At 33.9% G+C, this 17,452-nt stretch overlaps 2 protein-coding genes across 2 annotated transcripts; one reads left to right on the plus strand and one right to left on the minus strand.

The window, feature by feature from the left end:
* The first annotated feature begins 1,899 nt into the window (after positions 1 to 1,899).
* LOC146941847 (uncharacterized) lies at positions 1,900 to 3,108 on the plus strand. Its single transcript, XM_085755690.1, has one exon. It carries the CDS (start codon positions 1,900 to 1,902, stop codon positions 3,106 to 3,108), a length of 1,209 nt encoding a protein of 402 aa, XP_085611816.1.
* A 13,154-nt stretch (positions 3,109 to 16,262) lies between these two features.
* LOC146941848 (Histone superfamily protein) lies at positions 16,263 to 17,452 on the minus strand. The gene is made up of 4 exons (XM_085758025.1): positions 17,152 to 17,452; positions 16,999 to 17,070; positions 16,748 to 16,828; positions 16,263 to 16,641 (listed from the first exon to the last, which is right to left on the minus strand). Exons 1-4 carry the CDS (start codon positions 17,258 to 17,260, stop codon positions 16,517 to 16,519), a joined length of 387 nt encoding a protein of 128 aa, XP_085614151.1. The 5' UTR covers positions 17,261 to 17,452; the 3' UTR covers positions 16,263 to 16,516.

The raw sequence follows: 17,452 nt of genomic DNA on the forward strand, positions 1-17,452 counted from the left end.
ATTATGAATTTCAACCCAACCCATAAACAATGGATCTAGATGCGATGATAAAATCTTCTATACATATATTTGAGAATGTTCAAAATGAATAATCCACATGGCAAATCCAAAATCCTCTAACAAATTCAATGCCACATGTCCTATTATTAGAAAACAAATCACACAAAAAGAATTTATTTATAGAAAGCAATTCATTTTTGTATAAACCATTCAAATTCATTTTTTATTTATAGAAAGCAATTCATATTCATAGCATTGACATTGAGCCTAATAAATTCACATTAACATAGAATGAATTTTGCCTACCACTCGGGCTATAAATAGTTTTCATACTCAATAATGTTTTTTTTAGGGACATACTCAATAATGTTGTACCACTCACAGAATCATTTTTATCTAATTCTTTTTTTTCCTTTTTTAAATGACAATATCTATGGACATCAACCGATTCGAAGAGCTCTGAGAAACCATTGACCATCCGTTTGATTTTAATGGATAACTATGTGAGTTTTTTAGAATTTATATTTTGATACTATTAAGTTGTCGTAATTTATAAAAGATTGGTATGTTATATGAATATTTTTTTAATTATTTTCACATGCAAGGTCACAAAACTCATGCAATGGTTGTACGCAAACTTTTTAACAAGTTAAAACTTTCTTTGAAAGAAGAGTTTGTCTATATCATGTATAATTTTCGAGTCAGTGTCAATGAAATTCAAGAAGTCATGACAACATCGCATATATATTGTCTCAACTTTACATATAAGACTAAGATCAGACCAATTTTTTTTTTGTTGCTAATTAATATTAAAAAAAACACGAGACAAATATTTTTCACTAACAAATATTAAAAAGTACCGGACACATACTTATAGCTGATAAATACATGTAATAAAAAAACAAAGATAATTAGTAACTGATACATAATAAAACTCGTGATAAATATTTTTTTTTGAGGGAGGGATAAATATTTTCCAATGCTATATACAAATATAAATATAAATATATATATATATATATATATATTCATTAAGAAATATTTAAAAAATAAAACTGAAAAATATTGTTATTGATACATAAAAAGAAAAACAAGATATAAGAATCAAAATAACACAAGACAAATATTTTTTACCATCATTACTTTAAACAAAATACAAGACAAATATTCATCACTGGTAAATATAAAAAAAAAAAGGACAAATATTCGTCTCTTATACATAAAAAACATGAAACATATATTTTCAATAAATAAATAAATAAGTACATATGTGTAATAGCGATTAATAGCGATTAAAAGTCGTAAGCGATTAAAATTTGCGATTTTGCGATCAAAGTCGTAAGCGATTTTGCGATTATGTGTCAACACCGATTCCAGATTTAGTCACAATTAATTAGCCATATCGCATGAGTCTTTCATTCATTCATTAAGATTTCAACAACCATAGCCACTTTCATTGAATTCATCAAACACGTGTTCAACATAATTAAGTAAGGCGCCAATACCTTTTTTCCATTATTCATGTGATTTAAGTATAGGAATTGGGATAGTTTGATCGACCAATTGCGATTACGTTTACGATTTGCGATTCCAATTTTTTGCTTTTTGCGATAGTGCTTCTGCTTCTGCCATTCCAATATATTATGTTATAATATATAGTATCCATGATGGTTTCAACTACTGTGCACCGATAGCAAAAAGGGACATTGGTTGAATACGTGACGTCCAATTACGATAGTGCAATTGCGAATCTTTCAGGCTTTTGCGATTGTTTCTGGTTTTCTAAATTGCTCGTTTAAGGTTTCCGGTTGCTGACGGTTTTCTCTCCGTTGTGAGAGCTTTTGTGTTTCTCTTCTTGTAAGAGTTTGTGGTGTTGGTGTTTTTTCAAGCGTGGGTACGATGACTGAGATAACTTTCGAAGACTTGTCACTAAGTGATGATGAGGGATTGAGTTTCGATATTGAAGATGAAGATAATTCTGAACATGATCCTCGCCTATGTTTGGTGGGACGTTTTCTTGTCAACCGGCCAGTTCGACTCAAGGAGATGAAGATACGGATGTCTGAGGTGTGGCGACCGGTGAAGGGGGTGGCGGTGAAGGAAGCGCAACCAGGGCTATTCTTGTTCCAATTTTTTCACAAACTGGATATGGAGGAGGTACTGAAGGGTGGTCCGTGGACATATGACAATCATTCTTTGGTTCTGGAGAAGCTGCGAATAGGGGTGTCGTTAAAGGATATACAGTTGAACTATATGAATCTATGGGTTAGGGTTTACAATTTGCCAACCGGTATGATGAAGGAGAAAGTCGGAATGGGGTTAGGGAACTATATTGGAGAGTTTTTGGAGTATGACGGAAATAACAATTCTAGCTTCTGGCGTGAGTATATGAGGTTGAAGGTGAGGTTTGATATCAGACAGCCATTGAAGATAGGGAAGAAGATCAAGGCGAATGGGGGTGAATGGTGTGTAGTGAATTTCAAATATGAGAGATTAGGAAGCTTCTGTTTTGTGTGTGGGGTGCTAGGACATAGCGAGAACAAGTGCGAGGTTAGGTTCTCTCAGCCAGACGTTACGATTCCCAAACGGTGGTCAAATGCTATTAGGGCAGATCCATGGAAGCCGGGGGGGAGGGCGTCATCACAGTGGTTGCGGGAAGATGGGGGTTCTCAGGCTAATGTGGAAAAGGAGGGATGGAGGAGAGCCGAAACAAATGGGCAGTCTGAGTCCAGTAGGCAACAACCGTCTCCGACTTCTGTGGAGAGGGTGACCACGTCGGAGGTACTAGTGGGTAAGCATACTAGTTCTACGCTTGTGCCATGTGGGGCCACCAATGGCGTGAAGGAGTTAAGGCATGTAAATGCTCCTTTATTGACCTTGACTAAAGATATATGGTCGGGTACATTATGTTCAGTCATTTCCTCAACTATTGATAACCAAAACCAGGTGCATAGTACTAGTAAGAATGAATATAATGCAGACATGGAATATCAGTTTCAGAGAAAGCGTATGCGAGAGGACAAACCACCTGTCGAGGATTCCACAAATCAGACACTTCAGCATTTTTTATCGGCATGTCCTGGCAGCCAGGACTGCCGGGACCAATGATTATTTTGAGTTGGAACTGTCGGGGATTGGGCAGCCCGAGTGCAGTTCCAAATCTTCGAAACTTGGCCCGGGGACACAAACCAGACATTCTTTTCCTATCAGAAACGTTGGCTAATACACGAAGCATGGAAAATATTCGCATCATGTTGGGATATGATTCATGCTTAGCAGTTGATGTGGAAGGCAGGAGCGGTGGGCTGGCAGTGTTTTGGAAAGATGGTTCTAATTGTCGTGTGTTAAATTACTCTCGAAATTTCATTAATCTGATTGTGGAGGATAAAGAAGCTGGTGATTGGAGATTAACTTGTTATTATGGCTTTCCTGAACGTGCGCGTCGTCGTGATGCTTGGGATTTACTTCGGGAGCTGCGGGATATGTCATCTCTTCCGTGGTGTATCATTGGGGACTTTAATGATTTGTTGTCTCAACAAGACAAAGCTGGTATTCATCCTCATCCTAATTGGTTGTGTACGGGTTTCCGTGAAGCGATTGAAGATTGTGCCTTGTCCGATATTAAATTGCATGGTCACCCATTTACGTGGATCAAAAGTCCGGGTACCAATCGAGTGCTGGAAGAAAGATTGGATATGGCTATGGGAAACCCTGAATGGCTGCAACATTTTCCAGAAGTCAAACTTACAAACTTGCTTACTTCTCACTCAGATCACACTCCAATACTGCTTGATACTATACCTACGGTTCATCAGAGGTATAATTATTCTTTTAAATTTGAAAACAGTTGGCTCCTAGAGGACGATATTGAGGAGGTGGTGGTGGATGGCTGGAGTGGTACTAGGGGGTTGGAGCTCGGTGATAGAGTTATGAATTGTTCTACGAAGTTGCAAAGCTGGGGTAGGAGGAAGAGAGTTCGGTTCAAGGAAGAAATTAACCATTGTATTCGTATATTAGAGGAGCTTCGTACCCAGCCGAATGGTATGATGCGTACTCAATATGTTGAAACTCGGGCGAGGCATGCTCGACTACTTGTACAGGAGGAGGCCTTTTGGAAGCAAAGAGCGAAAATGCACTGGTTGAAGGAAGGGGACATGAATACTAAGTTCTTTCATACATCTGTGGTAGCCCGCAGCAAAGTAAAGAAGGTTAGTAAGCTCCGAACGGATGATGGGAGGATTGCTACGTCTCAAGAGGATATGTGTATTGTGGCACAAGGTTATTTTGAGCAACTATTTGCTGCGAATGCAGGTGTGCATGAACCGGTGCTGGATTTGATGAGTCAGTGTGTGTCGATGGATGACAATATAATGCTTACAGCACCTATTACAAAAGAAGAATTGCGTCAAGCTCTTTTTCAGATGCAACCGAACAAGTCCCCAGGTCCAGATGGTTTTAATCCGGCATTTTATCAGAGATTTTGGCATGTGTGTGGTGATGATATTTTTCAGGCAGTGGTTTCTTGGTTGGATCGCGGTTACTTCCCTTCAAATCTTTCAGAAACAAATATATGTTTGATTCCGAAGTGCGAAGACCCGGATAATATGAAAGATCTTAGGCCTATATCTCTTTGTAATGTGTTGTATAAGATGGTGTCGAAGTTGCTCGCTAATCGACTGAAACGATGTTTGGATAAATGTGTGTCAGAGGAGCAGTCAGCGTTTGTTGAGGGCCGCTCTATATTGGACAACGCGTTAATTGCTACCGAGATAATCCACTCAATGAAGAGGAAGACAAAGGGATGGAGAGGGGAATTGGCTCTCAAGATTGATATTAGCAAGGCTTATGATAGAGTGGATTGGGGGTTTCTTCGTGGTGTGCTTACGCGAATGGGGTTCAATGAGAAATGGATCCAATGGATGATGATGTGTGTTAGTTCTGTTACTTATTCGGTGCTTATGAACTTTGACAGGGTGGGGCCTATTGTACCCGGTCGAGGGTTGCGCCAAGGTGACCCATTATCACCATATTTATTCATATTGGTGGCTGAGGGCCTCTCGACTCTAATACATAAGGCTATTAATAGAGGTGATATCCATGGGGTACAAGTAGGTCGCGGCGCACCAGTGGTGTCCCATCTGTTGTTTGCAGACGATTGTTTTTTGTTTTGCAGGGCCAGTGTGGTGGAAGCACAACGTTTACTCACTATTCTTAAAACTTATGAGGTAGCATCTGGACAAGAAATTAACTTATCAAAGTCTGAGGTGTTTTTCAGTCGTAATATGAGTGAGGCTGCGCAGAAGGATTTGTCAAACATTATTGGTGTCCGGCATGTGATGGGTACCGGAAAGTATTTGGGATTACCTTCGATGATTGGTAGAGATAAGAGGTCTGTTTTTTCTTTTATCAAGGATCGTATTTGGAAACGAATAAATGCATGGAGGGGACGCGCATTATCGAAGGCTGGAAAGGAAGTTATGATCAAATCTGTGTTACAATCTATTCCTTCATACATAATGAGTATTTATCTTTTGCCGAATTCAATTATAGATGATATTGAAAAGATGATCAATGCGTTTTGGTGGGGAGGAAGGAGTAACAACCGAGGAATTAAATGGATGGCATGGGAACGTGTGGCATGCCCCAAAGAATTTGGTGGAATGGGGTTTCGGAATTTCAAAGCTTTTAATCTCGCTATGGTAGCTAAGCAAGGATGGAACCTTCTGTCTAAACCTGAATCTCTGGTTGCTAGAATCTTTAAATCGAGGTACTTCCCACATTCCTCGTTTTTGGGTGCTAAACTTGGACACAACCCGAGCTTTTCTTGGCGGAGTATTTGGAATTCGCGTCACTTACTTTTATATGGATGTAGGTGGACAATTGGAAATGGGCAGCAGGTCAGCGTGATGAATGATCCATGGGTTCGAGGTGGTCATGGTAGCTGGATTCAATCCCCACAAAGTCAGGATGTGCATAGTTTGCGTGTGTCTGATTTGATAGTTGATGAGGAACGAGTTTGGGATATTGATAAACTTGAATCTCTGTTTCCAGATGATATGGTGCAAGCTATTCTCGACACACCACTTTTTGCAGAAGTTCATAATGATAAAATAACGTGGATGATGGAACGTAACGGGAGGTATACTGTTAAGACTGGTTATAAACTTGCTATGATGGAGTTGTTACATACTGATCGGTTCCATGTTGAAGGAGAGTGGAATAGAATTTGGAATGTGAATTCCCCTCACAAAGCACGTAATTTGTTATGGAGGATATGCAGAGGGTGTGTTCCGACGCGTCTCCGACTACAATCACGGCATGTACAATGTGAGGTGATATGTCCCTGGTGTGATACGGATGTTGAGGATGATTGGCATGCTTTTGTGGGTTGTACGATGGCGCGTGAAAGTTGGTATTGGGCAGGCCTTTCGACTGTGTTGCAACCGCGAGTTGGAACTGTGAGCAGTTTGACCGATTTTGTTTTTGATATATGTCGTTCCGAAAGCCGAGACATTGCTGGTCGGGTGGCTTCACTTCTTTGGCAAATTTGGGCTGCACGTAATGATGTCATTTGGAATGCCGCTCATCATACTTCAACAAGCATTGGGAGGACGGCACTAGATGCATGGCAGCAATGGCAGGAGGTTCATAAACATCCCCCACAACCGGTTGTGCAACACAGACAGAATAGAGTGCAAGGTAACAGCTCAGTTTGGGAGAAACCACGCGAGATATGGTTGAAGTGCAATGTGGATGCCGCGTTCCATGACCGTAACCATATTACATCTTTTGCGTGTTGTGTTAGAGACTCCCGCGGGCAATTTATTCGGGCTCAAACAAAATGGCAGCGGGCAAATATGACAGTTTTGGAGGGGGAGGCAGTAGCCTTACTCGAGGCTCTTCACTTTGCTGATGCGAACAGATGGGACCGGGTTGTCTTTGAGTCCGACTCATCTACTCTAGTGCAAGCTCTATCGTCTCCGTGCAAGGGTGATTCGGAATTCTATGCTATTGTTTCTAGTATTATTTATCAGTTATCTTTACATTCCAACTTCGAGGTGAAGTTTGTTAGGAGACAAGCGAACATGGTTGCTCATAGTTTAGCTAGGGCGGCCTGTTCTTGGGCTAGTCACCGTATTTTTGATTCTTATCCTTCTTGTATTGAACATTGGATGATTAATGATAATAGTTAACTTTGTTTCGTTCAAAAAAAAAAGTACATGTATAATATTTACCCCTAATACACAATAAAATGTTGAAGAAATATATATCACCGGAACAAAAACACATGTGTTATTTTTCATTGATACATAAAAACACGGGACAAATATTTAAGAGTGATAAGTATTAAAAAAAATATGCCACAAATATTAACCCCTGAATCATCTTTCAAAAAAAATTAATCACTGAATCATGAAAAAATACGGGGAAACTATTTGTCATTGATAAATATTACTTTTTTTAGAACCAAAGTAATGCAAGATTCATTATCAAAATTCATTAAAAAAAATGAGAAATACAAAGAAAGAAAATGGAAAATAGTTCAACACCTTTTCAAAAAGAATTAAATCTAAAGTTAGGCAAGTCTAACTTATTCTTATGTATTCTAGGTTAATATTATCAGAAAGAAAAGGGAGCCAAACAAAGAATATGATAAAAAATTTCTAAATTTTTTGTTTCAAAAATAAAATAGAACAAAAAATATAATTATTTTACAGACTAAAAAAAATGTAACCAGTTGTTTTTTTTTCTTTGAAAAAATATAATATATTTAAGAGAATAAAAAAATAGCCTAGCGCCCGTGCATTGCACGGGTTAACACACTAGTAAATTAATTACTACCTCCGTCCCAATTTAATTGACACAATTTTGTTTTTCACACATATTAAGAAAAATGTATAAATAAAGGGGAAAGTGGAATATATTGTATTGGGAATGATAAAAGTAGTATTATTTAGTGTTATATTGTATTGGGAATGATGAAAGTTGTATTGAAAATTGAAATGAGTCAGTTATTTTGGGACACTTTTTTTTAGAAAATGTATCAGTTATTCCGGGAGGGAGGGAGTAGTAGTATAAATAAGAGGACAAGTGAATAAGACAAGGATTGAGTGGGGATGAATTGAGAAGTACTAAAAGCATCATCAACCTGCAATCTTTTTGGCTCTTTCCCAATCTAGTTAGTCTGGGAGAGATTATTGACATCTTGACTATTTATGCTTTCTACTACTCTTTTAGGGTGTGTTTGGTTAGGAGGAGAAGTTGTGAAGAGAGAAATATGTGAGAGAGAGTGAGAGAAGAGAGAAATAGGTGAGAAATAGAGTAGATTTGATGGATTGTTTGGTATAAGAGAGAGATGAGAGAAATAGAAGAGAGAGAAGTGTTGATTATTTATAAAACTACTAAATTACCCCTACAATAAAAATATTGTACTAAAATTTACTTAATACTTTATTAAAATTTATCTTAGTTAAGTAATTAAATTATTTAATTTAATTTTATAATGATTAAATCATTCAAGTTTTATATTCGTTTAACGTGTTAATAGTTTTATTGTGTCCTATAGCAAAATAATTTTGATTGTGTAAAAAGATAAATTCATTCGATGTTTTATTTTTAAATTAATTAAACATTCAACAATTACATGTTTTAACTTTTGAACTCTATTCTCCCATTTCATAAAATAAACTAAAAAATGCATTTCACAACTTTTTCTCCATCAGCCTATTAACACAAGTGTTGCATTTTTTTTTGTCTTTTACGATGCAATGAAAGGATAAAAATGTAAAACTGCCAAAAAGTTGCTTCTCTTCTGTCTTTCTTCGCTGTTGTGCGAAGAGTCTAAAAACCGTGGGGCCTACATGTTTAAACTCTCTCTTCCCTTTTTCTCACCTCAACCAAACAACAGAAATCCTCATCTTCTCTCCTAACTCTCTCTCTTCAACTTCTTTCTCCTCTTCTTCTCCTCTACCAAACACAGGCTTACGCTTTTCTTTACCTTTTTCTTTTTCAAAAAAATCGCAACTGACTTTGTCCTCTTTGAACAGTGTTTTCTTCTTCTATCTTTTCATCAATTATGAGGGTAAATTAGTCTTCAAAATATAAGCATTCGGTAAAAAAAACAAAAAAATTTCAAATTTTCAAATGATTATTTTGTTTGACGGACAATTTATAATTTCATGAATATATTTAACAATTTGCCATAATTAAGAACTATTCGGTGCTAACTGGAGTAACAATTTTGAAGATCATTTTAACTATTCACAGTATTTATGACTACATTAAAAACACCAATATTTAATTTACCATGGAGGATCATAATTTTTGACAAGTTTAATGGTATAGGTAGGTACACTAGTACAGTAGTAAATGTGGCAAGGGATGGAACGAGTCGAGTAAAATAATAAGAGCAGAAGGTGCCAAAAATGGTCAGTAGTAGCATACTTGCATGAGTACTCTCTGTCCTTGTTGATTTGAAGATTGAAGTTGAAGCATCCCAAAATGCCTTTTCCATGTGTCTGTCTTTCTGTTCCTTCTGAGGTTGAGTGTGTCTGTGTATCATCATTCTGATGCACTGTTTCAGATTTTCAAGATTCTTTAAAACACCTTCAGCTGCGCGCCAAGCCACGACAAAATATCCAAATTTTCCCGCTCAGAAAAACTTCCGCCACATGTCAAAATAGATCCAAAGTCTCAATAAACAAATGAATTGCTCAGAAACAATGGAAAATTGTGTAGTAATATTGCACAAGAATTTGATAAAAAATACTCTCTCCGTCTCATATTATCTGACTTAGTTGACTCTGTTACGTATGTCTATGCACAATTTTAAACTTAAATATCTTCAATAATGTATTATGTGACTTAGTTGACTTTGTCCCACAAGTTGTTTCCATATCAGGTTCCAATTTCGATCAAATTCGACATTGTTAGGTTCAGCTACCAAAGACATGCAAAGAGAGTAGGCTGATTTAAGTGAATATGAGTCATTCCCCATACAATTTCACACGGGAGTATCAACAAGAGATCTGTCCTGAAGGGGGATAGCTAATATAGCAGCAGCATCCTGAACATTAAATATAGTGAAAATAAGTTGTGTGTTCCAAGAGACCAAATCATTAATATTCATGAGATCACGGACAATAAAATTTTCCATGATAGGAAATGGTGAAGTTGACGGTTTAGATGAGGGTAGAGAACGAATCCACGGATCAGACCAAATACTGATTAAAGAGTCATCACCAATCTTCCATCTAAAACCCAATTTAACAAGATTTTGGGAACTCCAAATGCTCCTCCAAGTATAGCTTGGATTATGTCCTATATCGGCATCCAAGAAACCCCGTCTAGGGAAATATTTGGCTTTGAGAATGTGAGTAAGTAAGGAGCTAGGATCTTTGATGAGTTTCCATCATTGTTTACCAAGCATAGAGAGATTGAAAGCTTCCATGTTTCGAAAACCAAGACCACCTAAGCTTTTGTGATGGGTTAACTTATCCCATCTCAACCAGTTTATACCGCGACTTCCATTCTTTTTTGAACCCCAATAAAAAGGAATTCATCATTCTTTCTAGTTCTTCACAGAGGGAGGATGGAATTAAAATACTTGTTATATCTTATGATAATTTGAGAATTGTTGTAATTGTTTAATTGATTTAATGAGATGGAATATGAATATGTGTATTTATATTGAATCCTAAATATTATGCTTGAGAGTTCATATCCTCTTTATGTTGAACGTATACCTTACTCTCCAGTGGCTTTTTGGTCACCTGCATCCTCGTGGTGTAGACGTGCAGGATTGATGATGCTTACTCACCTTTTATATGCTTTTATGTTGGAGTCTTGTAGTAGTGCTCTGATTAGGATGTCAAGAGTCTTATTTATTTTATGGATTTTATGCTCGAGGAACTTTGAGTCCGTTATGAGACGTATCTTAGATTTTGGAGACTATGATTTTATGATGTCTGAGATTTTATTTCGCGATGACTGTTTATGTTTATGACTGTTTTGGATTAATCATGACGTGTCCCTTTGAACCTTGTGTTATCTGTTGAATTTATTTATTAAATATTGTATGTGGGGTTTGAGGGTGTTACACATTTGACCTCCATTCGTGTTTCAACCTCTATTAACGAGTTCTTATGTTCTCTTCACCTTTCACAACACATCCTCTCATTCTCTCGTTCATCTTGCATGTTTCCACAATGCATCTTTGATGGTGTGGCAACAAATATTGAGCATCTTGAAGGTTATGCATTCATTTCTCGTCTTAGCTTTTTAAGTGTCGATTAGATGTTGTTTAGAAATTGTTTTGATTGTTGTTATATGTAATTATGTTTTACATGTTGTGTTGAGGTTTCTCAATCTTTTTATACTGCATTGCATTTTAGGGTTTCTATATTCATTTATTGATCTTAGGTCTTTAATTGTCAATTAGATGTTTAGAATTTTCTTTGATTGCTTGTTATATGTGATTTTGTTTTACATACCTTTTTTCACCGTTACCATTGTTTTGAAAAAACAAACACTAAACTACCACCCTTTTCAAATTAAATACACTATTACCGCTTTTTTGAAAAAAGGCAAAAAGTTGTAGTTGCGTTCCTTTTTATTCTTTTTAATTGTAACTAGTTTTTTTTTTGGATTATGTTCTTTTACTTAGTTGCTTAATTAACAAAACCAAATGTTAATGAAATAATCAAGTCCAAATTTAATTAAAAAAATAGTTTTTTTTTAAAGAAATTAATTATTCAATTAATGATATTAAAGAAAAATGTAGCATAAAATTTGAAACAAAAAATATATCATTGATTACATTGATTTGGCATTCTGATACACTGCATATTAATAGACGAACTTGATACATAACAAAAATCTATTTTTTTATTGTTTATTTTTTTGTCATCTCTTAATATCTTGTGGCGCAATTCAATTCCATAGTATTTTGGCCAGCGGAATTCAAGAGGAACTGGATGTAACTCCTATTTGAAAATACCATTTCCTGGTTGTGAATGTGCACTTTTTTGGTGTTTGATATTACTCTTTTTATGGTTAGACTATCCTCGATTTTATCTGGTTAAATGTTATCAGATGTCATCATTGTTTGGACCTTACTCTATCTAATTAAAAATAGTTCAGTAGACTCGAAATATTGTGCATCCATTTCAGAGCATATCGTTGACAAATTCATAAATGTCAATTGTTACGTTCCACCAATCTCACAAAAAAATTTATACGCAGTAAAAATGAAAAAAGAAATTAGAATAAAAAAGTAATAAAAAAATTAACAAATTAAAGGAAAACTAACAGAAACATGTTCTGCGAAAATTGGTGGAAATGGTATCCACTCATAAAATTGAAGGGTAGTGTGTGTTAAATTAAAATATACATAATATATATATATATATATATATATATATATATATATTAAATAAATAAAGATAAAAGTTTATATTAAAATTATAAATAATAATTTAAATTAATATAAATATTACCTAGTGGTTTAAGATATCTTTGAATAAAAATTATGTTTGAAAGCCCCCATTAACATAGTTTAGTTGATAGAGACATTGCAATATGTAGTGGACGAGGTTCCAAACTCGAATTCTTCACTGGTCTACATACCATTTTTTAAAATAAAGTAAATATTAAAAACTATAAGAATATGAAAATTTATTTAAAATTTAAAACAAATCAAAAACAAATCTTTTTTTTAACATAAAAGAAATTTATGTTGGGTTCAGATTTGTGACTCGTCAAAATCATATAAAGCCACAACAAGTGCTAGCAAAATTAGACCAACAACTTTACATGTGAATAACTCCTTAGATGTTGGGTTAACCTACAATTCTTTCATAGGATCTGTGATTTGCAAATAATATTTGTGTTATTTAGTCATATAAAATATATAATAATGTATAATAAAATAGTATATATCATGTAGTTTCTTATCAGGTATGCATTGAATATATATATATATATATATATATATATATATATATATATATATAATAATAATAATAATAATAATAATAATAACAACAACAACAACAACAACTTATCATACTCATATCTCATTCCTTTTTTTATCAAACTTTCTTTCCTCATATTTTTCTTCGTCATATAACGATCATCAAACAATGAAAAAACCACAATAGATAAATTGTATTCAAGCCCTGTTTTATCATAATATAACGATCATCATAATTTTATTTTTTTTGGGAAGGACTGTTACAAAAAGATGTTATTAGAGTGACATGATCTCTAAGAACTGATAATTGATCAAGCTTGTTTAATGTATTTATAATATGCACTAAATTTTTTTAATATATAACTTCCTTTTATGCATTGAAACTCAACTTGTGGACGGTGGTTACAGCACGGTCGGGATGAACGATCGCACAGACAAAGCACCATGCACATAAGGCACCAAATTTTGCTAGTATTACATACTCCCTCCGGTCTCAAATGTAAGAAACTTTTCACTTTTTTGGTTCATTCAATAAATGATGCATGTGGTCTATAATAAAGATCACATACATCATTTATTGAATGAATCTAAAAAGTGAAAAGTTTCTTACATTTGAGACCGGAGGGAGTACATTTTTTTTTTTAAGAAATAATATATACATTTGTTTTTTGAACATATATATAATCTGTGTAAATATATATAGAGGACATTAATTTTTTTTGAACATAAATTATTTCTTAAGAATGTCAAATACTTCAATTTTTAATGTATTGATTACACCATTTTTTTCAAAAACTTATTATTTATAGCCCTTAAAGATTGTCACAGAGGCATCGTTAATATTTTTCAATTTTTTAAAATAATATATGTTAATACTTGAGGTGTAACAATATTTGGTAATTGTGTGCTCATAAAATGTCTTTTATTTTATGCACTTGTGCAAAAAAGAGAAAAAAAATCATAAAAGAATAAATAAACACGAATTAGAAACTAAATAAATAATTAATGATATCAATGTTTCTCTTCCAATTTTAAATGGGTAAATAATGTAATTTATAGTGTGTCTATAGAATAAAAGAATGTAACAGAATTATATGCAGATTATTTATAAAACAAATTAGTTATTTGATAAATATAACACACACACACACACATATAACTTAAATATAAGAGAGGTTAAACTTTACAATCACTTTGTGTTTCTAATCTATATAATATCTATTCTTTTATGATATGCATGACTCAAATTCATATTTAATACGTGACAAATTAGTGATATACAAGTATTATTTGTAAGACATATCAGTGGTTCATGCTAGCACATGTTGTTGGTGGTGTTTGTAGTTGAAATTGATGAATCCAAAAGTCATTTTTAATACACGAAGAACAAGAAAGATATGTATCCTTGTCAAAATATATTGGTGATTCATGTATATATTAAGTTTTGTCGTTAGTGATTGATTGAAATGTATGACTATAAGAATCTTGATTAATTCATAAGAAATGAGAGAAAATAAGTTGCATGTGATTTATCTAATATTCATAATTTATCTTTTAAAAGTGTGTTTTTATCTTTTCTTTAATTTATAAAACATGCATTAACTAAAATTTGGTAGGTATTAAAAATGCTTATCTTGGTTGATTGATTCAAGCATGTTACAAATCAATTTAGAACAACATCAATTATATTTTTTTTATTTATAAAACAGACATTAACTAAAGTTTGGTAGGTATTAAAAATGTTTCTCTTGGTTGATTTATTCAAGCAGGTTACAAATCAATTTAGAACAACATCAATTTTTTTTTTAAAAGATGCAAATAGCATCAATTCATTAAACAAAAAAGAGTACAAGATAGAAAAGGGGGACTATACCAAGACCTTTTCAAAAGGTGCTAAACCTGTAGTTTGGCACACCCAACCTGTTCCTAATGTACTCTCCCCTAATGAAATTAGGGATAGTGTCTTACCAAAATAACTCAAAAGAAGAAAAAGAGAGACCCAAATTTGCAAGGCTGTCAGCACAAGCATTCCATTCCCTATAGAGGTGGGATACAGTAAATTTCATACTTCCAAGTCTAAATAAGCAATTTTGCCATCTGTTTTTTGAGGCATCAGGGATAAAACAACATCAAATATTATAATGACTAGCTTTTTGATAGGATTTTAGTTGTTTACTTTTCGGGTAACATCATATAAACAAAACAAATAAATTTAGTTGTTTTTTTGGGTTATGCTCTATTTAGGCAATGCTTCATTTAGATTACATATGTAAAAAAAAATTCAAGGGCTGATTTTTTTTTAATTATTTAATAAAAATAGGGGTTAATTAGTAAACGATCCCTATAAATATCTAGAATTTCGTTTTTAATCCCTAAAAAACTACATTTTTAGTCCTAGTAAAAATTTTCGTCAATATTTTTAGTTCCTACAAAAATTTCCATGAACATTTTTAATTCCTATAAATTTTTTCGTCAATATTTTTTGTCTCGAAAAATGCTAAAGGAAATAAAAAATACAATTTGATTTTTTTTGTAGGGACTAAAATGACTTTCAGAATATTTATAAAAACTATTTATTTAACAGGTTTTGCTAAGTCGCTTGTTAAGGATTCAGAAAATGAAAACAATTGAAAACTTTCATGTAGAAAAAGTTATTTTTTGATGTTTCAATGTGTTAAATACATAATTCACAAACTAACATTTATACTTTAAACTTCTTATCAAATCAAGTGTCATAAAGACACTTGTTAGCCTTTTCCTTATCTAATTAACCTTAGAAAGAAACAAACAAACCCATCACCACTATACATGCTTGAATTGAAGGAAGAAAGTAGACTATGAGATCGGACCTCAATATTCACTTTGCGGCTTAAAATTTCAAAATCTCGAAAACACAAATCAGTCCCAAATAACATCAAAGCAAAGCACCAGACTATTAGGCGGCTACTTGATATTTCTAACCACTTATTCATCTAAGAGGTGATTTTTAATTATCTTTAAGAGGTAAATTCTGCCAACCTTCATGCCTTGTCTTCGAAGGTAGATAACAAGGCATAGTCTATGATCTCTAAATCTTTTTTAGGATATTGAATTCCTCCTAGTTTTGGGTGATTTGCTTGATATTCGACCAAGATTATTAAGGTGCTTTGTTTTGCTGTATGTGACATTGCATATACTGTTATGCATATGCTTGTGCCCAAATATCAATTGATCCTTACACTGTTGACAAATAAAACAAAGCTAGAACACCAATCCACACACTCTCATTTATACACGAGTCAGGAGGATCTTCTCATTTTTCCAACAAATTCAACTAGCTAAATGAAGACTTACAAGCACAAACAAAATATGCATTGGAATAAGAATTCTGTTTGGACTTGAATATTTATACAACTATATAAGACACATTTCCTTGTCAAGTGCATAACAAAACCATAAAGATGGAGCTAACAAATCCAAGAAAACTTGTCAAATTCTTCTAATCACAGCAATATATGTTCATAGGATCACATGTGTATAAACCCAGTCATTCATAGCAATATACTAAACAGTTGTTTTGTCATTCTTCTTAGCATCTTTCTTTCGCTTCTTCTCATTTTGACGATCTTTCGCTTTTAAATCATTTGAGTAAGTCCTCAACAAACCAGATAGATTTTCATTTCTATGCGCTGAACCAAATTAACGATAATTAATTAGTGATTTGTTCAGATTAACAACAGAACCAATGCAAAAACATTAGAAAATGAAAAATCAGGTAAATATGAGGAAACTAACCGCAGAGAATGACATCTTCCATATTTACAGATTTACGATTTGCATGCTGTGCAAATAGTTGAAGATCCTTAGCCAACCGTTCTAATCACATAACACTTGCATTAATCACATTATTTAACTAAACATTATGAAATTAACATACAAATCGAAACTAAACCTAATTAATCCATCAATTTGTAAAAATATAAGCATTGTAAGGGGAATTATTATTTCAAACACGTTGTAATCATAGTGATGTTAATTTGAATTACCGGTGTATTTGAAGGCTAAATCAGCAACGCAAGCGACAACAACTTTTGAAACTTCCATACCGCTTTTGTTAGCTGCGAATTAGAAAGGAGAATTAGGAAATTGAAATGTTCAATTGAAGAAAAGTGAAACTGAAGAATTGAATTGAACAGAACCTTCAGATTCGGCGATTGAGATTGCGGAGAGTCTGAATCGGTCACGTAAAAGCTTCATTTCCAAATCATTTTCAACTTCGTTGCTACCGCTTCCACCCACCGATTCCATTTCCTTCCAGATTATTCGGTTCAACGGAGGGAAAATCAAATCAAATCTCGCTATAAGAATGGAAAACGATATGGGCCCGATTTGTTATATATCCCGGTTCAGTAACCCGATTCAGTTAGGGGAATTTCCCTTGTATTAAAAATCGAGATATTATTAGCACCTCCATTTTAGTCAACTACTAGAAATTATTTT

The sequence above is a fragment of the Medicago sativa genome, chromosome 3 (assembly GCF_051527215.1).
Source record: "Medicago sativa cultivar Bolivia chromosome 3, Bolivia_mono, whole genome shotgun sequence".
In the NCBI taxonomy this organism is placed as follows: Eukaryota; Viridiplantae; Streptophyta; class Magnoliopsida; order Fabales; family Fabaceae; genus Medicago; species Medicago sativa.

Coding starts and splice junctions, on each gene's coding strand:
- LOC146941847 (XM_085755690.1), top strand. CDS start 1,900: ATGACTGAGATAACTTTCGAAGACTTGTCACTAAGTGATGATGAGGGA.
- LOC146941848 (XM_085758025.1), bottom strand. CDS start 17,260: ATGGAATCGGTGGGTGGAAGCGGTAGCAACGAAGTTGAAAATGATTTG. Junction 17,071..17,151: donor CTCAATCGCCGAATCTGAAG/GTTCTGTTCAAT, acceptor TCTAATTCGCAG/CTAACAAAAGCGGTATGGAA. Junction 16,829..16,998: donor TTTAGCCTTCAAATACACCG/GTAATTCAAATT, acceptor TTATGTGATTAG/AACGGTTGGCTAAGGATCTT.